The following is a 24057-nucleotide window of genomic DNA, read 5'->3' as shown; positions in this document are numbered from 1 at the left end:
ATATATATATATATATATATGTAAAGCAAAAATAAACAGTGGCACACCAAGTGAAAAAAAGAAAGGTGATTTATTTCAAAAAAACGTGTTAGGCAACGTTTCAGCTGGCTCACCCAGCCATTTTCAAGCAATAAATGACTCTCAGTGTAAGGTATATATAGGGTATACAATCATTAAGATCCAATACATTAATTAGTGTACAAAAGTGTATAAAAGTACATAAATAACAATAAATATAACAGTAGTGGAGGGTTTAAGACGCATATATACATGGGATACACAATCACAAGAACCGATCTTGTTCCCAAACATATCAGCGTTAGCAATATACAGTGTAAAATATTAATTACATAATAGTAGTGCACAGGTGAAGATTAAATTCATAATTAACTGGGCGGAGAGATGAGTCCACTCACCAGGAATGTACACAAGAAGCGCCACGAGGACGCCATTGCCAGGGGAAACAGCACACGCCGCTAAGCCGGAGCCGTAAGCTGCGGCTCTATCAGGGGATCACATGACCTTGCGAGTAGAGCGATGTAGCGCATGCGCCCTACATGAACATACACATCGTCAGCCATCTTTGTTGTGGGCACACCCATCCACATCGTTACAGAGAGCACAGCAATCTTCAGTGCGCGATCAAGCGCAAGGTGTAGCCAGGCAATAGGCGGATTCTCATCTCAGTCTGGCAAACCTATACCTCCTACTGTCCTGAGCACCAGTTGCCCTGATGTCACCGGGTTTCGGGGGCGCTGTTGGCACAATGTGAAGAAGTGCATCCTCTTTCCTTGGATGTAATTTGGGTTGCTTTCATACATATTGATGGCTTCATGATGTAATGCACCTTTGGGATACAAATTCTATTGTGAAGGCGTGTACTGTTCTAAATAAAAAATACAAAATAAAGTGTAGAATTCTTGAGTGAGTGAATGCCATCTTCAGTGTCCAGTAATCTAAAAATATAAAAAAAAATATAAAAATTCTATAAGTATATTGTCAAGAAATACAGAGGGTTAGCAAGCAGGATTATAGTCAAAATGGTTATGCATTATAAATTTCATGTGTTACATGAAAATCTACATTAAGGCCGGAGGGTCTCAAAGTGTTTAATTCATAGATCCATCGTAATTCTTTACGTTTCAGCATTGCCACCCTATTGCCACCCCATTTGGGTAATGGTACATGATCGATTAACATGAATTTTAAATCCTTCTCACAATGGCCATATTCCATGAAATGACTAGGGACAGGTAAATCAGTTCGTTGTTTGCGAATGGAATAACGATGCTGATTTAGTCTGGTCTTAGCATCTAGTGTGGTCTCACCCACGTATAATAAATTGCAGGGGCATTGCAAGATATATATAACGTGGTTCGAGTTACAAGTAAGATAGTATCGATTTGTATACCTTTTGCCAGTGTTTGGATGAATGAATTCTTTTCCCTTCATCATGAAGGGGCAATTAACGCAGGTGCAGCATGGAAAGGAGCCCTTGTTGGCTACTGTCAGATATCTTTGTTTAGATTTCACAAGGGACACATCAGATTTCACTAATCTATCCTTTAAGTTCGCTGCCCTACGGTAAGACATAAGTGGGGGATTACTTAATTCGGGCATCTGTGAAAGCCCAGTGCTTAAAATCTGCCAATGTTTTCTAATACTGTGTGCAATTTTCGGGGATGCTTCAGAGTAAGTGGTTACAAAAGCAATCCTATTGTCTTGTTTTTTTACTGTGTTGGTCTGGAGTAAACTGTATCTATCTAGAGTTCGCACCTTATCCTTACATGTGGTTACCAATGTAAGGATAAGGTGCGAACTCTAGATAGATACAGTTTACTCTAGACCAACACAGTAAAAAAACAAGACAATAGGATTGCTTTTGTAACCACTTACTCTGAAGCATCCCCGAAAATTGCACACAGTATTAGAAAACATTGGCAGATTTTAAGCACTGGGCTTTCACAGATCCCCGAATTAAGTAATCCCCCACTTATGTCTTACCGTAGGGCAGCGAACTTAAAGGATAGATTAGTGAAATCTGATGTGTCCCTTGTGAAATCTAAACAAAGATATCTGACAGTAGCCAACAAGGGCTCCTTTCCATGCTGCACCTGCGTTAATTGCCCCTTCATGATGAAGGGAAAAGAATTCATTCATCCAAACACTGGCAAATGGTATACAAATCGATACTATCTTACTTGTAACTCGAACCACGTTATATATATATATCTTGCAATTCCCCTGCAATTTATTATACGTGGGTGAGACCACACTAGATGCTAAGACCAGACTAAATCAGCATCGTTATTCCATTCGCAAACAACGAACTGATTTACCTGTCCCTAGTCATTTCATGGAATATGGCCATTGTGAGAAGGATTTAAAATTCATGTTAATCGATCATGTACCATTACCCAAATGGGGTGGCAATAGGGTGGCAATGCTGAAACGTAAAGAATTACGATGGATCTATGAATTAAACACTTTGAGACCCTCCGGCCTTAATGTACATTTTCATGTAACACATGAAATTTATAATGCATAACCATTTTGACTATAATCCTGCTTGCTAACCCTCTGTATTTCTTGACAATATACTTATAGAATTTTTATATTTTTTTTATATTTTTAAATTACTGGACACTGAAGATGGGATTCACTCACTCAAGAATTCTACACTTTATTTTGTATTTTTTATTTAGAACAGTACACGCCTTCACAATAGAATTTGTATCCCAAAGGTGCATTACATCATGAAGCCATCAATATGTATGAAAGCCATCCAAATTACATTCAAGGAAAGAGGATGCACTTCTTCACATTGTGCCAACCCGGTGACATCAGGGCAACTGGTGCTCAGGACAGTAGGAGGTATAGGTTTGCCAGACTGAGATGGGAATCCACCTATTGCCTGGCTACACCTTGCGCTTGATCGCGCACTGAAGATTGCTGTGCTCTCTGTAACGATGTGGATGGGTATGCCCACAACAAAGATGGCCGACGATGTGTATGTTCATGTAGGGCGCATGCGCTACATCGCTTTACTCGCAAGGTCATGTGATCCCCTGATAGAGCCGCAGCTTCCGGCTCCGGCTTAGCGGCGTGTGCTGTTTCCCCTGGCAATGGCGTCCTCGTGGCGCTTCTTGTGTACATTCCTGGTGAGTGGACTCATCTCTCCGCCCAGTTAATTATGAATTTAATCTTCACCTGTGCACTACTATTATGTAATTAATATTTTACACTGTATATTGCTAACGCTGATATGTTTGGGAACAAGATCGGTTCTTGTGATTGTGTATCCCATGTATATATGCGTCTTAAACCCTCCACTACTGTTATATTTATTGTTATTTATGTACTTTTATACACTTTTGTACACTAATTAATGTATTGGATCTTAATGATTGTATACCCTATATATACCTTACACTGAGAGTCATTTATTGATTGAAAATGGCTGGGTGAGCCAGCTGAAACGTTGCCTAACACGTTTTTTTGAAATAAATCACCTTTCTTTTTTTCACTTGGTGTGCCACTGTTTATTTTTGCTTTGTGTCTTGGAGGGGTCCCCAACCTGGACCTGACACAGTAGGCACCCGTACACCCTTTTTTCCTCTGGAGTGCTGCTTTCCTGTTCCATATATATATATATATATATATATATATATTCCATGAGAGTACCCCTTTAACCCCTGTGAGATCCAGACAGCTTGCAAACACTGACAAGGAATACAAGGTGCTAAATTATTATTTATCTGCAAAATGGTTTCTCTTCAGTCCTTTTATGAACTTCTTGTGTATTGGCACCATATAGGTCCCACATGGCTGCTTTAGGGATATAAAAACCATGCACTTTGGTCACAAAGCTGTAAAAATTTGTATTCTATTTTTTGGCACAAAATGCAGGTTTTTCTTCTATACTTGAACCATATAGTTTAACATGGCTGCATTAGAATTATACAGAGCATATTGAAGAATGGCTCACTAAGGTCCACCAGGTGTGCAGATTTGAGGAAATGCAACACAGGGCACTTAGAACAAATGATTCCTTAAAGCCTGGAAACCATGGCTTCAGTCGCATTACTGCAGGAATCGGGTTGTTTAGGGCTCTGTTAGATACTTTAACTGAAGATGAACTCACATGTCTACCCCTGTTCTCCCCCCTTACTTCTCCCCCTATACCCCTCTGTATTTTGTACCCCTCCCCCCCTCCTACCCTCTCCCCTCCTCCCCCCCTTTCTAATTGTTTTCCTTTGTTGTAATCACTGAATAAGCTGTTCTGTGCATCACCTTGTTCAAATGCTATTCTCCTATTGGATGGATGGGCATGGTTTTGTATTTGTTTATATGTAAAACGAATAAAAAGATATTTGAGAAAAAAAGAGTTATACAGAGCATGCACTTTAGGCAGAAAGCTTTGCAAATGTAAAAATGTTTGTGCAAGGGAGAAGGGAGGGGGGAGGAAAGGAGCTGTTCATGCTCCAGGAGAAATGCTCCAAGCCTCCTAGAGAAATACAGAAAGACTGATCACAGTAATATATAGATCAAAATGTATTTAACATATTAACACATGTATATTATTATGCATAAATGTCTTATGGCACATTACTACACTGACTTAAGCATGTTTTTTTAAGATTTTCTTACTAATTACAGTAACGCTTTAATGACAGTATAAGCTTAATCATTTGGGGTTGGCCACTGGTCATGAACAGAGCCTTATTTCACATCAACTATCTACAGTCTGAAGATATTCATACAGAAGGTTATATATGTAACCTAAAGTCCTTGAATTACTATTTCATTGGACATAAATGAGTAGAACAGAGATGTAATTACCAATCACAACCAAATTTCCAGAATGTGGGTCCACTGTAGTTACTTGAAAGAGAACATGGGCGTTGATACTTAGCTTTTCATCTTCAGTGTTTAGCTTTTGGCAGAAGTTAAACACTGGATTTCGGGCTGAACTGTCCTTGCTTGGGAATGCCACATATTCAGATACAGATTTTGTTCCCGAATTTAGAATTTTTGCTGAAATCTAAATACAAAGAGGACTTATTTAATATCCATACAGTACTGAAGATTGCCATGGTAAGGCATACATTCAAAGATAAACACAAAAGAAAGAAATATGTTTATGAATTAAACATATAACTGCATATAACACACAATCATTTCCTTTATGATGGAATTACCAGAAAGGTCTTTGGTATAAAAGCCATTACTGCTAAAAATCCCCTACAGGACAGGCTCCTGGCACAGCAAAATTGCTCAGATATCTGGACTGCCTGCTCGCTTGATTGTATTCTAGATGTAGATGTGGTCATGACTGGCAGTGGAGGTACCTCTTAATGTAACTGTTTATCTGAATTAACTTAACTCTCTACTTTTTATGTTTAATAAATACATACATATACTTTATTTTCTAACAATCGTACATAAACTTAGTGGCAAAAATTATACAAAAATATTACTTTTACTATAGTGGCACAGTCGGGTATATAGTGCAAAGCATCAATACATAAGTTAAAGGGCTCCTCAATTGTTGTAGGAGTTGGCAACACATTTAATTCATTATGCTTCACCCAGGCTGGTACAGGTGATAGATCTTCTTCTTTCCTAAAACAAAGACAGCAAACTGAGTATTATAAAACATTCAATATTTATTTACTAAACATTACAAATGTAAGGATTTTTTTTACTTAAAGAGTACCTATCACTAAATAAACTTTTCTACACTAACTTAAGCTATGTTCCCTAACTACACCTAACACCTTCCCTGCCCTTAAAAACTTTTTAAAGAGCCTTAAAAAGCTCTGTAACTTACCTATATTCTTGCTCACTTAGTGTGAGCACCCGGCAGGAGGATGTGGGCGTGCCCCAGCAGGCTCCGCGTCACTGAAGCCTGCTGGGGGGGACTGCTTCCGCCCTCACTTGGGGGGGTGGGCATGGGAATAGTACCTGCTTATCCTCAGTGTACAGGGCGCCGCTTGTCCTCACTGCCCAGATGCCTGCTTGTCCTCAGTGAATGGAGCGCTGCTTGTCCTCAGTGTATGGAGCCCTGCTTGTCCTCAGTGAATGGAGCGCTGCTTGTCCTCAGTGAATGGAGCGCCGCTTGTCCTCACTGCCCAGATGCCTGCTTGTCCTCAGTGAATGGAGCGCTGCTTGTCCTCAGTGTATGGAGCCCTGCTTGTCCTCAGTGAATGGAGCGCTGCTTGTCCTCAGTGAATGGAGCGCCGCTTGTCCTCACTGCCCAGATGCCTGCTTGTCCTCAGTGAATGGAGCGCTGCTTGTCCTCAGTGAATGGAGTGCTGCTTGTCCTCAGTGAATAGAGCGCCACTTGTGCTCAGTGTACGGGGCGCCGCTTGTCCTCAGTGTACAGGGCGCCGCTTGTCCTCAGTGTACGGGGCGCTGCTTGTCCTCAGTGTACGGGGCGCCGCTTGTCCTCAGTGTATGGGGTGCCGCTTGTCCTCAGTGTACGGGGCGCCGCTTGTCCTCACTGCCCAGATGCCTGCTTGTCCCCAGTGTTCAGAGAGCCGCTTTTCCTCGGTGTTCAGTGCCCTGCATGTGAGCACAGCGCTCCCGCCTGTCAATCAGCTGGTCACGTGCTCAGCCAGCAATGCGATTTCGGACTCACTGCCAGGCTGGCCTGAGTCCGAAATCAATGAAAAGCTTGCGGCTAGGGAGACCCCTAGTGGCCACATTTTCAAAACTAAAAACACATAAAAGGAAGCATTTTTTTTTAAATTAAATCTAATTACAAAGTTGTTCTATATACAATCAGCTCTAACATATAAAAAAAAAATTGATGATAGGTACTCTTTAACTTTTTAAGATAAATTATGACAAATATTACTATTTATTATACAAAGTATCTGTATAGGAGGGGGAAAGAAGAATTTTTCCCCCTCCAATGCTTTTAGTTTCCTAACAGAGTTGTATGAGAGCTTATATATTTGAAAGATCAGTTATAGGACAAGCAGGGCTCTGCACACTGAGGACCAGATGAAAGCTGCCAGGAAGACTGAGCACTTCGTTATGATGCCCCCTCCCCCCCCTGACAGTTCCCCCACATTAGGTGCAGTATAGTCCCCCCACATTAGTTTGGCTGTATAGTTCCCCCGCATTAGGTTGTAGTTCCCCCACATTAGGTTGGACGTCCCTGCACATTAGGTTGGCAGTATATGTCCCCGCACATTAGGTGCAGTATAGTTCCCTCACATTAGGTGCAGTATAGTTACCCACTTTAGGTGCAGTACAGTTCTCCTCATTAGGTGCAGTACAGTTCCTCCACATTAGGTGCAGTACAGTTCTCCACATTAGGTGCAGTACAATTCATCCACATTAGGTGCAGTACAGTTCCCCCACATTAAGTGCAGTATAGTTTCCCCCACATTAGGTGCAGTATAGTTCCCCTACATTAGGTGCAGTATAGTTCCCCCACATTAGGTGCAGTATAGTTCCCCCACATTAGGTGCAGTATAGTTCCCCCACATTAGGTGCAGTATAGTTCCCCCACATTAGGTGCAGTATAGTTGCCCCACATTAAGTGCAGTATACTTCCCCCACATTAGGTGCAGTATAGTTCCCCCACATTAGGTGCAGTATAGTTCCCCACATTAGGTGCAGTATAGTTCCCCACATTAGGTGCAGTATAGTTCCTCCACATTAGGGGCAGTATAGTTCCCCCACATTAGGTGCAGTATAGTTCCCCCACATTAGGTGCAGTATAGTTACCCCCACATTAGGTGCAGTATAGTTGCCCCACATTAGGTGCAGTATAGTTCCCCCACATTAGGTGCGGTATAGTTCCCCCACATTAGGTTGGCAGTATAGCTCCCCACATTAGGTGCAGTATAGTTCCCCACATTAGGTGCAGTATAGTTCCCCACATTAGGTGCAGTATAGTTCCCCACATTAGGTGCAGTATAGTTCCCCCACATTAGGTGCAGTATAGTTGCCCTACATTAGGTGCAGTACAGTTCCCCCACAGACATACAGCCTTCAGCCATAAACAGTGTATGGCTGGAGGCTGTATGCCTGTTCACTGTCCCACTTCAGTATTCCGACCACCGCTCCACCGGTCCAGAGTCACAATCTACTGCTATGGCCTACGGGCCATAGCAGTAGGTCCCGGAACCGAAGGAGCGGAGGTCGGAACACTTAAGATGACTTACCATGCGCGCGTCCTCCTCGATGCTCCGCTCTGCTTTTCTCGTATGGGTGCACGCAGGGATGTCAGTGACGTCCCGACGTGCGCTACTTCCCTACATTTTTAAAGTTGACGCGGGGGCCGCCGCAAAGAGGTAACCACGCCCTTGTGTCCTGAAAGGATTTTTTGGGACACAGGGATGTCCTGAATGTGACGGGGGCCCCCTGCGGGCCTGGGGCCTGGAGCAGGCACTCCATGAGCGCCAATGATGATCCGGCCCTGCTGAGGACAAGCAGGGCTCTGTACACTGAGGACAAGCGGGGCTCTGTACACTGAGAACAAGCGGGGCTCTGTGCACTGATGACAAGCAGGGCTCTGTGCACTGAGGACAAGCAGGGTTCTGTGCTCTGAGGACAAGCAGGGCTCTGTGCACTGAGGACAAGCAGGGCTCTGTGAACTGAGGACAAGCAGGGTTCTGTGCTCTGAGGACAAGCAGGGCTCTGTGCACTGAGGACAAGCAGGGTTCTGTGCACTGAGGACAAGCAGGGCTCTGTGCACTGAGGACAAGCAGGGTTCTGTGCTCTGAGGACAAGCAGGGTTCTGTGCACTGATGACATGCAGGGCTCTGTACACTGAGGACAAGCAGGGCTCTGTGCATTGAGGACAAGCAGGTCTCTGTGCAGTGAGACTCTGACATGCTTTTGGCTCACACAGCAGGATGATTGACAAGCCAGGAGCCTGCACAGAGCCCTACTTCTGTTTTTTGTTTACTGGGTTGTATGAGGATGAATTTTTTGCACTGTGATCTGTAGTTTTTTCGGTACCATTGTGGTACCCATTTTTTCTGGGATATAATGTGATAAAAAAAACACAATTCTGGGATATGGTATTTTTGTACATTTACAAGGGATAATGGGATAAATAATATTATATTTTATAGTTCAAACCATTATGCATAGGTCAACACCAAATATGTTTATCTTTATTATGTTTACAATTTTTTATATGGAAAATGGTGGTAATTTATACTTTCAAAATAGAAGTATAAATGGCAATATTTTTTTTTTCTAAAAAGTTTAGAATTTTTTTAAATTAGTAAAACATGATGCAAACTATTTACTATCCTAAATTGGGAATTGTTTTAATTATGCCTACCTAAAGTATCAAGACTACATGTTAGTTTGACCACACGGTGAATGGTGTAAGAAAAAATTTTTTTTTGCCATTTTGGAGCATATGTAATGGAAAAATGAACAAAGACATTACAAAGTACAATTGGTCCTGCAAAAACCAAACACTTATATGGGTGTGTAGATGAAAAAATAAAAGAGTTATCGCTAGTAAAGTGCAAGGAGGAAAAAAATGAACGTGCAATAGTGAAAATTGGTCCTTAAGGGGTTAAACATTTGTAAGATGAGTATTCTGTTTCTTACCTGCTTTCTTCTTCTGTATGATCTATGCTGTTTTTATAGTCCTTTGTTGGATCATACACAGTAAACTCAATGCTTGAATCATTTGATCCTAGGATAAACAGTATACCATTACATTTAATTGATTACCACACCAAAAATTTGATATCATTTACAACTAAATAACATTAATGAGTTCACTTTTTACAGTTATTAAAAATGATGGAAACTTTGAAATCTGAAAACATGCCTCAAAAAAGCACCCAACCAATGCAACACACACTTATGCCACATAAAAATGCCATAGTTTCAGCATGCTGCAATTTTAAACATGTGGCTTTTTAAACAGTCTGAGACACTGTTAAATATCTGGCCCATTTTTAGATTGTCTAAAACGGCTCCAATGCATTTTTAATCCCTCCCTGATAGGACGTATGGGTACGGCCTTGTAGCGGTATGTTCCTGCAACAAGACATACCTATATGTTCAGCACCGTTCATTATGCAGGAGATCAGCGGCGGGACACGGCTGTCAATCACAGCCTATTAAAAGCTATAATATTTCGATTTTTTCCATTTACAGACCCATTTGAGGGCTTGTTTTTTACAATGATACCCATGATTACATGTTTTTCTATTATTGTACTACTTTTAATATAAAGCACATTTTTGAAACAAAATAAATATATACTTCAAATTGCCCAATTCTAACCTATAACTTTCTTATTTTTCTGTATACATGGCTGTATGATGCTCATTTGTTTGAACAGTGATCTGTAGTTTTTATCAATACCACTTTTGCATATATATGTGATATGTGTAAAATCACTTTTTACTCTTATGTTTATATGTGATATGACTAAAAATCAGCAAATTTGGTATTTTTTTACATTTACGCCATTCACCCTATGGGATCATTAACATTCTATTTTAAAGGGGTACTCCGGCACTAATACATATTATCCCCTATCCAAAGGATAGGGGATAAGATGTCTGATCGCGGGGATCCTGCTGCTGGGGACCCCCGCAATCTGTCATTCAGCACCCACCTTTGCAAGCTCTCCGCAGCGCTGGAGGCTCCGAGTGTGCAGTGTGACAACCACGGGGCCGGAGTATCGTTGTATAACTGTCGAAACTATCAAAATATAATGTTAATGATCCTGCATGATGTGTGTAAACGTAAAAGAATACCAAACACCAGAAATGCAGATTTTTGTTCACATCTCATATCAGAAAAAAAAATTATAAAAAGTTATTACAAAGTCCCATCTAAACAAAAATGGTACTCATAAAACTACAGGGGTAAACACTATCATGGGCAAAAAATTTGCACTCATTCCTTTTATGGGAAAATAAGACCGTTATAGGCATTAGAATAGGGCAATTTTAAGCATATTGATCTGGTTTGATCTGGTTGAAAAAAAAAAAAAATATATATATATATATATATACATATATATATAAGTTGGGTTCATTTTAATCATATTCACCCACAAATTAAAGAGAGCATGTAATTTTTACCATAAAGTACACTGCGGAAAAACAAAACCCTCCAAAAATAGCAAAATTGTGGTTTTCTTTTCAATTTCCCCCCACAAATTATATATTTTTGGTTGTGCTGTACATTATATTGTAAAATGAAAGGTGTCACAAAAAACAAGCCCTAATATGGGTCTGTTAATGGAAAAATAAAAGAGTTATGGCTCATAGGCGAGGGAGGAAAAAAAAAAGAAAATTGGCTGTGTCCTTAAGGCCAAAATGGGCTGTGTACTTTAGGGATTAAAAAAATTATTAGATAACTAATATAGATAAACCAAGTCCTTTCATATAAAAGGGAGAAGTAGCAGCTAAAAGCTACAAACCACTTTATATATAGAGGGCCAGGACTTCATGAGGGTCTTGAACAGCACAAAATGGAGCTGCCCAAACCTGGTGTTGAAAGAAGCCGTTCATCCTGGCAAAGGTTAAGAGTAGTACAGTATTGTTCTGTAGAGTGATGCCACTAGACAGCTATTCATTGCATGCACTTTAGTAATACAGGGGTTTCACCAGTGCAATGCATAATCTGAATGGTCGATTTACCTGTGCCGCAAATCTCAACTGTCTGTGGCATAATGAGGGGCATTCATCAATATTTTACAAGTATATGTGCTATTATAGATGTGAAAAGTTGCCTAATAATACACCTTTCATCACCAAATTCACCAAAAGTTGCACGCTATTTCATGAATTTGGTGCACGGGAACATTACCTCAGAGTCCTCCTATTTTTCCCACCTTTTGCGTCAGCGTACAGCACTGGAAATAAACTAAGCAGCCAAGCGTCATGCAATGGAAATAGGCTACCTCACTTGCCTGCTCAACATCATCATCCTCCCCTTGCCGCCCATTATCCTGTGGGCACAATTGAGGGCAGGGGGGGCATCAGAGGACCATTACCATGTCAGTTCATCAGGGGCATTTGTTCTACTTGTCACCCACCATACTGATGCCCATGCTACTGAGTTTGTTTGTAAATCGCAGTGCTGCAACTTTTCTGAGACTTTTTTGAGACTTTCAGAGAAAAGTCACACATAATGAATCAGTGCCCACTGCATAATACTGGTCTAAAGCCCTGCAAATAGTGGTTCACTTTCAAATATGATCAAAAGCAAAGGTCTCACAAAAGTCGCATGGGAACTGACTGAGACTTTTTGTGCAACAATTTTAGATAAAAAAAAAGTTTCTAAACAGCTTGATGAATTGCCCTCTATGGGGGACATTTATCAAGGGATTTAGAGCTCTTTTTTTGCTTACAAAAGTTGCACAAAAAGTCGTATAAGCACCTAAGCAAATTTTTGTGCGACTTTTGGCTGTAAGCAAAAAGCTACAAAAGAGCTTACCAAAGTGAATTTCATTTTTCCCTTTGCAATGGTCAGGGATTTATCAAGTACGAAAGTCGCAACCCTTCCAAAACAGCGTAAATGTAAGCCAGCCCGGAGCTGGCTTACAAAACGGCGTTGGAGAGAAGATTTTATATTTCCCACTGGCAGCCGTGATCACTGCTCCAGCAGGAAATATATTACAACCCTATAACAGAGCCCGAGCTGGCATCTCTCTGCAGCCGCTTGGGCTCCGTCATCTTTTCTCCCTGCTTCCTTTACAAAGACAGGGACACTGCTTTACATCCCCCGCTTGTCTCCCACCCTTCCACGCTGCACATCTCCCATCTGCACATCTCCCATGCAAGAGTACATCTCCCAGCATGCCCATACAGTGAGGGCATGCTGGGAGTTGTAGTCTTGTAGCAGGCGGGAGATGTGCAGCACGGGCGGGTGGGAGACAAGTGGGGGGATGTAAATCAGTGTCCCATCATTAGACGTTAGGGTAGCGGGGAGAAAGTATGACGGAGCCCGGGCAGCTGCAGAGTGATGCCAGCCCGGGCTCCTTTTAACATACCACAGTGCTGCAGAGTTTTTCTATCCCCTACTGTAATTTCACATTTCCCACTGGGTCCCGTGCTTGGCAAGGACCGAGCAGCCAATCAAGGTACAAAGCGGGAACTTTGATATTACCGTAAGGGATGGAAAAACTATGCGGCAGTGTGGGATGACAGCTATCATAGCTCTCCCACTTTCTCCCACTGCATTTTTTCCTCATTTTATTTTACCTGACCTGGCCACGCAGAAGAGGAGCTGGCAGGGATCGTCACTCGGCATGCTTTCAATACTTTACAGGCACCGCAGTCCCTGGAACACCCGCAGCCTGAACCTAAGCCTGCCGGAGCGCGACCAGGTAAGGTAAAATTAAATGAAAAAAAAGCCGGGGGGTTAACTCCGCGGCACCGTCATAAGGGGCCCGCCCTGGCATAACTCTACAGCCGCCCGGGACTCCTGCAGCCGGGCTGGGAGATGTTCTGGAGCCATCCCTGCCAGCCCTCAGCACTGCAGTACACGTTGAAGGATGGCAGGTACGGCTTGTGCACATCTCCTGTTCCGGCTGCAGGAGTCCCGGGCGGCTGCAGTGTTATGTCAGCCTGTGCTCCCTTTGCTACTGCGCCACGGAGTTCACTGTAATTTCAAATCTCCCCGTGCGGCGAGGGAGATGTACGAGCGGGTTAAAATAAATGTATTAACCTATTTTTCATGTTTTTTTTTGTTCTCATTTCAGATCCGTATATCCTGTGGACTCTTTTGGATTCGGAGGACTACGTAGATGACCAGCATTTTTCTTTGTTTAATGTTAATAAAATGGTTAACATGGGCTTGCGGGGAAGTGTCTTTCTGGATAATTTTCTTTTTAAATGTGTTGTCTAATAGACGGAGTCCATTACTAAACTGGGCTTAGCAATAGCCACAAAAACAGCTAGTTCTAACCCCCAATTATTACCCCATTTACCCAACGCCACAGGGGTGCCAGGAAGAGCCGGTACCAACAGGCCCAGAGCTTCAAAAATGATGCTCCTGGGCCTAGGTGGTAAAAGGCTGGCATTATTTAGGCTGGGTAGTCCCAGTAACAATGGTCCTCGCCCACCCTGGTAATATCAGGCTGTTGCGGCTTGGTTGGCATTTGACTGAGAATAAAAATTAAAGGGGAACCTATGCGTTTTGTTTTTTATATATTTAATTATTTATGCAAAAAAAAAAAAAAAGTATATGGTTCCTCCTATTTTTATTCTCAGTCAAAACCAACCAAGCAGCAACAGCCTGACGTTACCAGGGTGGGAGAGGACTATTGTTATTTGCCCTCCCCAGCCTAACTAATGCCAGCCTGTTATCGCCTAGGCCCAGGAGCGCCATTTTTTATGCTCTGGGCCTGTTGGTACCGGCTCTTCCAGGGGTTAGTGCTAGCTGTTTTTGTGGCTAATGCTAAGCCCCGGCTTAGTAATGGATTCTGTCTATAATCTGTCTATAAGAAGTAAATTTAAAAAAATTCCAAAGTCCAAAATAGTGTATTTTTGATCACTTTTTATATCATGAAAAAATGAATAAAAAACGATAAAAAAGTCCGATCAATACAAAAATGGTACCGGTAAAAACATCAGATCACGGCGCAAAAAATTAGCCCTCATACACACTCCGTATGCTCCGTATGCGGAAAAATAAAAAAGTTATGGGGGTCAGAAGATGACAATTTTAAACATATAAATTTTCCTGCATGTAGTTAGGATTTTTTTCAGAAGTTCGACAAAATCAAACCTACATAAGTAGGGTGTCATTTTAATCGTATAGACCTAAAGAATAAAGAAAAGGTGTCATTTTTACTGAAAAATGTACTGTGTAGAAACGGAAGCCCCCAAAAATACAAAATGGCGTTTTGTTTTTGTTTTTCAATTCTTTCACACAATTATTTTTTTTTTCCATTTCGCCATAGATTTTTGGGTAAAACGACTGATGTCATTACAAAGTAGAATTGGTTCTCAAGCCAGAGGAAGCGCTTCCTAGCACGAAACCGGTCGCTTGTCTTTCACTCCTCCACGTCCATTGCCTTTGTCTGTCCAGATGAAGATCTTGGATTAAAATCTACATTTTTTTTTCGCATTAATTGTGGGTGAGTGCGATTTTTCTTCACTTCTATTTGTTGGATCACAAAGAACAATTGGTGTTGCAAAAAATAAGCCATCATGGATTTTTAGGTGCAAAATTGAAAGAATTATGATTTTTTAAAGGTAAAGTGGAAAAAAACTAAAGTGCAAAAACGGAAAAACCCTGAGTCCTTCAGGGGTATGCCTTTAATAATAATAATAATAATAATTAATGTAGAAATATCAATTGCATAACCGTATGTTTATACAACATTTAAAATATAACATATGGAGATGGATAGTAGTGGATCATTTCACTTTCTCATGCCTAAAATTAAAAATCGTGACCCCCTGTACAATAGCATAGGGTTGGTCAGTTTGGTGCAGCTATGGGAACACTTGGCATGTGGCCCAAGTTTCAGTTCTCTTTACTTCCTAAATTTTGTGGTGTGCAAATAGTAGGAAATAGCAGGAAAACTATGCAGAGGAAAGCATCCCCCTCTTTACTTAACCCCTTAACAACCACGGACGTATATTTACGTCCATGGCCGGCTCCCGATCTGTGAAGCGCGCTCAGAAGCTGAGTGCGCTTCTTATCTGTGAGGTCCCGGTTGCTATCAGCAACCAGGACCCGCGGCTAATACCGGATATCGCCGATCAGGCTGATGTCTGGTATTAACCCTTTAGTCGCCGCGATCAAAGTTGTTCTCGGCATCTAAAAAGGGAGAAATCCGTGCTGGCTAGCTCAGCGGAGCTGTTCGGGACCGTCGCGGTGAAATCGCTGCATCCGAACAGCTGAGAGGACAGCGGGAAGTGCCTTACCTTCTTCCCGGCTGTCTGATCAGCATTTGATTGCTCCAAGCCTGAAATCCAGGCTTGAGCAATCAAGTGCAGAAAACACTGATCAATGCAATCCTATGGCAATGCATTGAACAGTGCCTGCAATCAGTGTATGCAATGTTACAGCCCCTAGAGGGGACTAAAAACTGCATACAAAAAGAATTTTTTTTTTATAAATGTGATTTATCCCCTTCCTTAATAAAAATATGAATCACCCCCCATTTTCCCATTAAAAAAAAGTGTGTAAATAAAACTAAAAACAAACATATGTGTTATCACCATGTGTGTATATGTCCGAACCAAAATAATATATTGTTAATCAAACCGCATAGTTAATGGCGTAAGCGCAAAAAAAAGTCAAAAATAGCGTATTTTTGGTCACTTTTTATACCATAAAAAAATTTAATAAAAAGCGATCAAAAAGTCCAATCAAAACAAAAATGATACCAATAAAAACTTCAGATCATGGTGCAAAAAATAAGCCCTCATGACATCCCATTCGTGGAAAAATAAAAAGTTATAGGGGTCAGAAAATGACAATTTTAAATGTATACATTTTCGTGCATGTAGTTATAATTTTATCCAGAAGTACAACAAAATCAAACCTATATAAGTAGGGTATCATTTTAATCGTATGGACCTACAGAATAAAGGTGTAATTTTTACCGAAAAATTTACTGCGTAGAAACGGAAGCCCCCAAAAGTTACAAAATGGTGTTTTTTCTTCAATTTTGTCGCACAATGATTTTTTTCCGTTTTGCCGTAAATTTTTGTGTAAAATGACTGATCTCATTACAAAGTAGAATTGGTGGCACAAAAAAAAGCCATCATATGGATTTTTAGGTGCAAAATTGAAAGGGTTATGATTTTAAAAATGTAGGGAGGAAAAAACGAAAGAGCAAAAACTGAAAAATGCTTGGTCCTTAAGGGATTAATTCCCTACAGAAGCTACTGTCAGGCTGGCATAAAAAAAAAAAAGCAATACTCGATAACTGTATTCCATGCTGCAACCATTTCTTGTCTCCTTTTCGACCAAAGGACAGGAAGAAAATGGCCAAGCAGGCACTTTTGTTACGCCGAGCGCTCCGGGTCCCCGCTCCTCCCCGGAGCGCTCGCTACACTTCCCTCACTGCAGCGCCCCGGTCGGTTCCACGGACCCGGGGCGCTGCGTTACCACCTCCGGCCGGGATGCGATTCGCGATGCGGGTAGCGCCCGCTCGCGATGCGCACCCCGGCTCCCGTACCTTACTCGCTCCCCGTCAGTTCTGTCCCGGCGCGCGCGGCCCCGCTCCCTAGGGCGCGCGCGCGCCGGGTCTTTGCGATTTAAAGGGCCACTGCACCGCTGATTGGTGCAGTGGTTCCAATTAGTGTTTACACCTGTGCACTTCCCTATATCACCTCACTTCCCCTTCACTCCCTCGCCGGATCTTGTTGCCCTAGTGCCAGTGAAAGCGTTCCTTGTGTGTTCCTTGCCTGTGATTCCAGACCTTCTGCCGTTGCCCCTGACTACGATCCTTGCTGCCTGCCCCGACCTTCTGCTACGTCCGACCTTGCTTCTGTCTACTCCCTTGTACCGCGCCTATCTTCAGCAGCCAGAGAGGTTGAGCCGTTGCTAGGGGATACGACCTGGTCACTACCGCCGCAGCAAGACCATCCCGCTTTGCGGCGGGCTCTGGTGAAAACCAGTAGTGACTTAGAACCGATCCTCTAGCACGGTCCACGCCAATCCCTCTCTGGCACAGAGGATCCACTACCTGCCAGCCGGCATCGTGACAGTAGATCCGGCCATGGATCCCGCTGAAGTTCCTCTGCCAGTTGTCGCTGACCTCACCACGGTGGTCGCCCAGCAGTCACAACAGATTGCGCAACAAGGCCAACAGCTGTCTCAACTGACTGTTATGCTACAACAGTTACTACCACAGCTCCAGCAATCATCTCCTCCGCCAGCTCCTGTACCTCCTCCGCAGCGAGTGGCCGCTTCTGGAATACGACTATCCTTGCCGGATAAATTTGATGGGGACTCTAAGTTTTGCCGTGGCTTTCTTTCCCAATGTTCATTACACTTGGAGATGATGTCGGACCAGTTCCCCACTGAAAGGTCTAAGGTGGCTTTCGTAGTCAGCCTGCTGTCTGGAAAAGCCCTGGCTTGGGCCACACCGCTCTGGGACCGCAATGACCCCGTCACTGCCTCTGTACACTCCTTCTTCTCGGAAATTCGAAGTGTCTTTGAGGAACCTGCCCGAGCCTCTTCTGCTGAGACTGCCCTGTTGAACCTGGTCCAGGGTAATTCTTCCGTTGGCGAGTATGCCGTACAGTTCCGTACCCTTGCTTCAGAATTATCCTGGAATAATGAGGCACTCTGCGCGACCTTTAAAAAAGGCCTATCCAGCAACATTAAAGATGTTCTGGCCGCACGAGAAATCCCTGCTAACCTACATGAACTCATCCATCTTGCCACTCGCATTGACATGCGTTTTTCCGAACGGCGTCAGGAGCTCCGCCAGGATATGGACTCTGTTCGCACGAGGCGTTTCTTCTCCCCGGCTCCTCTCTCCTCTGGTCCCCTGCAATCTGTTCCTGTGCCTCCCGCCGTGGAGGCTATGCAGGTCGACCGGTCTCGCCTGACACCCCAAGAGAGGACACGACGCCGCATGGAGAATCTCTGCCTGTACTGTGCTAGTACCGAACACTTCCTGAAGGATTGTCCTATCCGTCCTCCCCGCCTGGAAAGACGTCCGCTGACTCCGCACAAAGGTGAGACAGTCCTTGATGTCTACTCTGCTTCTCCACGTCTTACTGTGCCTGTGCGGATGTCTGCCTCTGCCTTCTCCTTCTCTGCTGTGGCCTTCTTGGACTCTGGATCTGCAGGAAATTTCATCTTAGCCTCTCTCGTCAACAGGTTCAACATCCCGGTGACCAGTCTCGCCAGACCCCTCTACATCAATTGTGTAAACAATGAAAGATTGGACTGTACTATACGTTTCCGCACGGAGCCCCTTCTAATGTGCATCGGATCTCATCACGAGAGGATTGAACTGTTGGTCCTCCCCAATTGCACTTCTGAAATCCTTCTTGGACTTCCCTGGCTTCAACTCCATTCCCCAATCCTGGATTGGTCCACTGGGGAGATCAAGAGTTGGGGGCCCTCTTGTTCCAAGGACTGCTTAAAACCGGTTCCCAGTAAACCTTGCCGTGTCCCTGTGCTTCCTCATGTAACCGGTCTCCCTAAGGCCTATATGGACTTTGCGGACGTTTTTTGCAAAAAACAAGCTGAGACTCTACCTCCTCACAGGCCTTATGATTGTCCCATTGACCTCCTCCCGGGCACTACTCCACCCCGGGGCAGAATCTATCCTCTGTCCGTCCCAGAGACTCTTGCCATGTCTGAATACGTCCAAGAAAATTTAAAAAAGGGCTTTATCCGTAAATCCTCCTCTCCTGCCGGAGCCGGATTTTTCTTTGTGTCCAAAAAAGATGGCTCTCTACGTCCTTGCATTGACTACCGCGGTCTTAATAAAATCACGGTTAAGAACCGCTACCCCCTACCCCTCATCTCTGAACTCTTTGATCGTCTCCAAGGTGCCCATATTTTTACCAAACTGGACTTAAGAGGTGCTTATAATCTCATCCGCATCAGAGAGGGGGATGAATGGAAAACGGCATTTAACACCAGAGATGGACACTTTGAGTATCTGGTCATGCCCTTTGGTCTATGCAACGCCCCTGCCGTCTTCCAAGACTTTGTTAATGAAATTTTTCGTGATCTACTATACTCCTGTGTTGTTGTATATCTGGACGATATCCTGATTTTTTCTGCCAATCTTGAAGAACACCGCCAGCATGTCCGTATGGTTCTTCAGAGACTTCGTGATAATCAACTCTATGCCAAAATAGAGAAATGTCTGTTTGAATGCCAATCTCTTCCTTTTCTAGGATACTTGGTCTCTGGCCAGGGACTACAAATGGACCCAGATAAACTCTCTGCCGTCTTAGATTGGCCACGCCCCTCCGGACTCCGTGCCATCCAACGTTTTTTGGGGTTCGCCAATTATTACAGGCAATTTATTCCACATTTTTCTACCATTGTGGCTCCTATTGTGGCTTTAACAAAAAAAAATGCCGATCCCAAGTCTTGGCCTCCTCAAGCGGAAGACGCCTTTAAACGACTCAAGTCTGCCTTTTCTTCGGCTCCCGTGCTCTCCAGACCTGACCCATCTAAACCCTTCCTATTGGAGGTTGATGCCTCCTCAGTGGGAGCTGGAGCTGTCCTTCTACAAAAAAACTCTTCCGGGCATGCTGTTACTTGTGGTTTTTTTTCCAGGACCTTCTCTCCGGCGGAGAGGAACTACTCCATCGGGGATCGAGAGCTTCTAGCCATTAAATTAGCACTTGAGGAATGGAGGCATCTGCTGGAGGGATCAAGATTTCCAGTTATTATTTACACCGATCACAAGAACCTCTCCTACCTCCAGTCTGCCCAACGGCTGAATCCTCGTCAGGCCAGGTGGTCTCTGTTCTTTGCCCGATTTAATTTTGAAATTCACTTTCGGCCTGCTGATAAAAACATTAGGGCCGATGCTCTCTCTCGTTCCTCAGATGCCTCTGAAATTGAACTCTCTCCTCAACACATCATTCCTCCTGACTGCCTGATTTCCACTTCTCCAGCCTCCATCAGGCAAACTCCTCCAGGAAAGACCTTTGTTTCTCCACGCCAACGCCTTGGGATCCTCAAATGGGGTCACTCCTCCCATCTCGCAGGTCATGCGGGCATCAAGAAATCTGTGCAACTCATCTCTCGCTTCTATTGGTGGCCGACTCTAGAGACTGATGTGGTGGACTTTGTGCGAGCCTGCACTATCTGTGCCCGGGATAAGACTCCTCGCCAGAAGCCCGCTGGTTTTCTTCATCCTCTACCTGTCCCCGAACAACCTTGGTCTCTGATTGGTATGGATTTTATTACTGACTTACCCCCATCCCATGGCAACACTGTTATTTGGGTGGTCGTTGATCGATTCTCCAAAATGGCACATTTCATCCCTCTTCCTGGTCTTCCTTCAGCGCCTCAGTTGGCTAAACAATTTTTTGTACACATTTTTCGTCTTCACGGGTTGCCTACACAGATCGTCTCGGATAGAGGCGTCCAATTTGTGTCTAAATTCTGGAGGGCTCTCTGTAAACAACTCAAGATTAAATTAAATTTTTCTTCTGCATACCATCCTCAATCCAATGGACAAGTAGAGAGAATTAACCAGATCTTGGGTGACTATTTACGACATTTTGTTTCCTCCCGCCAGGATGACTGGGCAGATCTTCTACCTTGGGCCGAATTCTCGTATAATTTCAGAATCTCTGAATCTTCCTCCAAATCTCCGTTTTTCGTGGTGTACGGCCGTCACCCTCTTCCCCCCCTCCCTACCCCCTTGCCCTCTGGTCTGCCCGCTGTGGATGAAATTTCTCGTGATCTTTCCACCATATGGAAAGAGACCCAAAATTCTCTCTTACAGGCTTCTTCTCGCATGAAGAGATTCGCAGATAAGAAAAGAAGAGCTCCTCCCATTTTTTCCCCTGGAGACAAGGTATGGCTCTCCGCTAAATATGTCCGTTTCCGTGTCCCGAGCTATAAGTTGGGACCACGCTATCTTGGTCCTTTTAAAGTTTTGTGTCAAATTAATCCTGTCTCTTACAAACTTCTTCTTCCTCCTTCTCTTCGTATCCCTAATGCCTTTCACGTCTCTCTTCTTAAACCTCTCATCCTCAACCGTTTTTCTCCTAAATCTGTTCCTCCCACTCCTGTTTCCGGCTCCTCGGACATCTTCTCTGTTAAAGAGATTTTGGCCTCTAAAAAGGTCAGGGGAAGAACTTTTTTTTTAGTGGATTGGGAGGGTTGTGGTCCAGAAGAGAGGTCCTGGGAACCTGAGGACAATATCCTGGACAAAAGTCTGATCCTCAGGTTCTCAGGCCCCAAGAAGAGGGGGAGACCCAAGGGGGGGGGTACTGTTACGCCGAGCGCTCCGGGTCCCCGCTCCTCCCCGGAGCGCTCGCTACACTTCCCTCACTGCAGCGCCCCGGTCGGTTCCACGGACCCGGGGCGCTGCGTTACCACCTCCGGCCGGGATGCGATTCGCGATGCGGGTAGCGCCCGCTCGCGATGCGCACCCCGGCTCCCGTACCTTACTCGCTCCCCGTCAGTTCTGTCCCGGCGCGCGCGGCCCCGCTCCCTAGGGCGCGCGCGCGCCGGGTCTTTGCGATTTAAAGGGCCACTGCACCGCTGATTGGTGCAGTGGTTCCAATTAGTGTTTACACCTGTGCACTTCCCTATATCACCTCACTTCCCCTTCACTCCCTCGCCGGATCTTGTTGCCCTAGTGCCAGTGAAAGCGTTCCTTGTGTGTTCCTTGCCTGTGATTCCAGACCTTCTGCCGTTGCCCCTGACTACGATCCTTGCTGCCTGCCCCGACCTTCTGCTACGTCCGACCTTGCTTCTGTCTACTCCCTTGTACCGCGCCTATCTTCAGCAGCCAGAGAGGTTGAGCCGTTGCTAGGGGATACGACCTGGTCACTACCGCCGCAGCAAGACCATCCCGCTTTGCGGCGGGCTCTGGTGAAAACCAGTAGTGACTTAGAACCGATCCTCTAGCACGGTCCACGCCAATCCCTCTCTGGCACAGAGGATCCACTACCTGCCAGCCGGCATCGTGACAACTTTCTTCTTTCCAGACATGAACCAGAAACTAACACTGGGTACTATTGAAATGGCAACAGCAAGGCATCTGGCAGGTGAATGCAGCAATAATTTTTTAACCCTGTCTGGCTAAAAAAACCAAAAACAATACAAAAACACCCTTTAAATCTACTCACTACAGAACAGTTACAGCTGTAAGCAAGTTACCTTCATCAGTCCCATAGAGTTGAATAGAGCAGCAGTGTGTATGTTTACATACTGCTTCATTCATCATTCTAAAGGAGAACATGGGACAGTCATACTCCTCAATGCTGTTTGTAGCATTGTATAAAATAAAATATTAATAATGCAAACCAATTTCCACTCAAATACATATAAAAGAAAAAAAAGAGACATTTTCGTTTAGTAAATTGGCAGTATAGAAATCAGATGCTTTAATGACAGGTCTTATTGTAATTGACAATGTCATGTGCACTGCCATGTGGCTGGTAATCAGCATAGATTGTGTTTTTTAATTACCTGATCCGCTGACACTTGAATTGCACTCATTAATATTATCTGGCTCCTTCCCAGAATGAAGCGATAACAGTGACGAGAACTCCCTGGGTTTCCATATGAGCTGACTGCTCCTTGTTTCCTGTTCAAAAGCATCAACTTTGGCCCATCCAAGTGTATGCACACCTTAAAAAAATAATGCTTAAGCATAGATACAAAAAAAATTCAACACTTAAGCATAGTAAGCATCTCCTTACAAAATATGATTTATAGGAAGTAAAAAATGAGTATCACCAGTGTTCATCTTTAAAAAAAAAAAAGACCAAGAATTTAATTTAATCTGTTAAAAACTATTGCAAAATCAAGATATTCCAGGCACTCCACAAAAATCCCACACATTTCGGATTGTTACATCGGGGTTTTAAAGAGTACCTCTCATGATCTTGTTAAATTTTATAATCGTCCCAGTTCACTCCCCAAATTATGATAAACCACCCCCTGCCTTTATTTTTATTATTTTTTAGTTTTCTACCTTGATATTGCTCTGTATTTTCTGCTCAGTCAGGTTCACAGACTGGGAAGGGGCATTCCCCAGCAGGTGTGACATCATCTGAAGCCATACAGGGGAGAACTTCCTCCCTCCCTCCCTCCCTCTGCTACACACAGCCCAGAGCAGTTCAGTGTGAGATGAGCTATGATTGGCTAAGGCTGCACCCCCCCCCCCCCTGCATTTCCTTATTTTGGACTTCTGCCAGGCAAGCAAGAGTCCAAAGTCTGTGCAAGAGATGGGGGGGGGGGGGGGGGGGACATCTTGATTTTATGATGCTCATTTCACTTCCTGTTACTGAAGACTGTATCTAGGAGGTCTTTTCTCTCTGTGCACCATTGAAAACCAGATGAAGCAGTGGATCTACTCTGTAGCAGTGAATAGGTGACTTTCGTTCATTTGTTCCTTTTGCACATATAGTATAT

The 24057-nt window shown here is 43.8% G+C and overlaps 1 protein-coding gene across 5 annotated transcripts in view; it reads right to left on the bottom strand.

Annotated features, from left to right (window-relative positions):
* LOC130355880 (uncharacterized) overlaps nucleotides 1-24057 on the bottom strand; it is a 501680-nt gene that overhangs the window by 186096 nt on the left and 291527 nt on the right. For all 5 annotated transcript variants that reach the window (XM_056556685.1, XM_056556690.1, XM_056556686.1 and 2 more), the window contains exons 18-21: nucleotides 23110-23271; nucleotides 9592-9679; nucleotides 5481-5625; nucleotides 4843-5044 (exon numbers count right to left, since the gene is read on the bottom strand). In XM_056556685.1, the coding sequence (XP_056412660.1) occupies nucleotides 4843-5044; nucleotides 5481-5625; nucleotides 9592-9679; nucleotides 23110-23271 (597 nt within the window). The remainder of the gene's footprint in view (nucleotides 1-4842; nucleotides 5045-5480; nucleotides 5626-9591; nucleotides 9680-23109; nucleotides 23272-24057) is intronic.

This window comes from Hyla sarda, chromosome 2 (genome assembly GCF_029499605.1).
Source record: "Hyla sarda isolate aHylSar1 chromosome 2, aHylSar1.hap1, whole genome shotgun sequence".
NCBI classification, from domain to species: domain Eukaryota; kingdom Metazoa; phylum Chordata; class Amphibia; order Anura; family Hylidae; genus Hyla; species Hyla sarda.
This window is presented reverse-complemented; position numbering and strand designations above follow the sequence as displayed.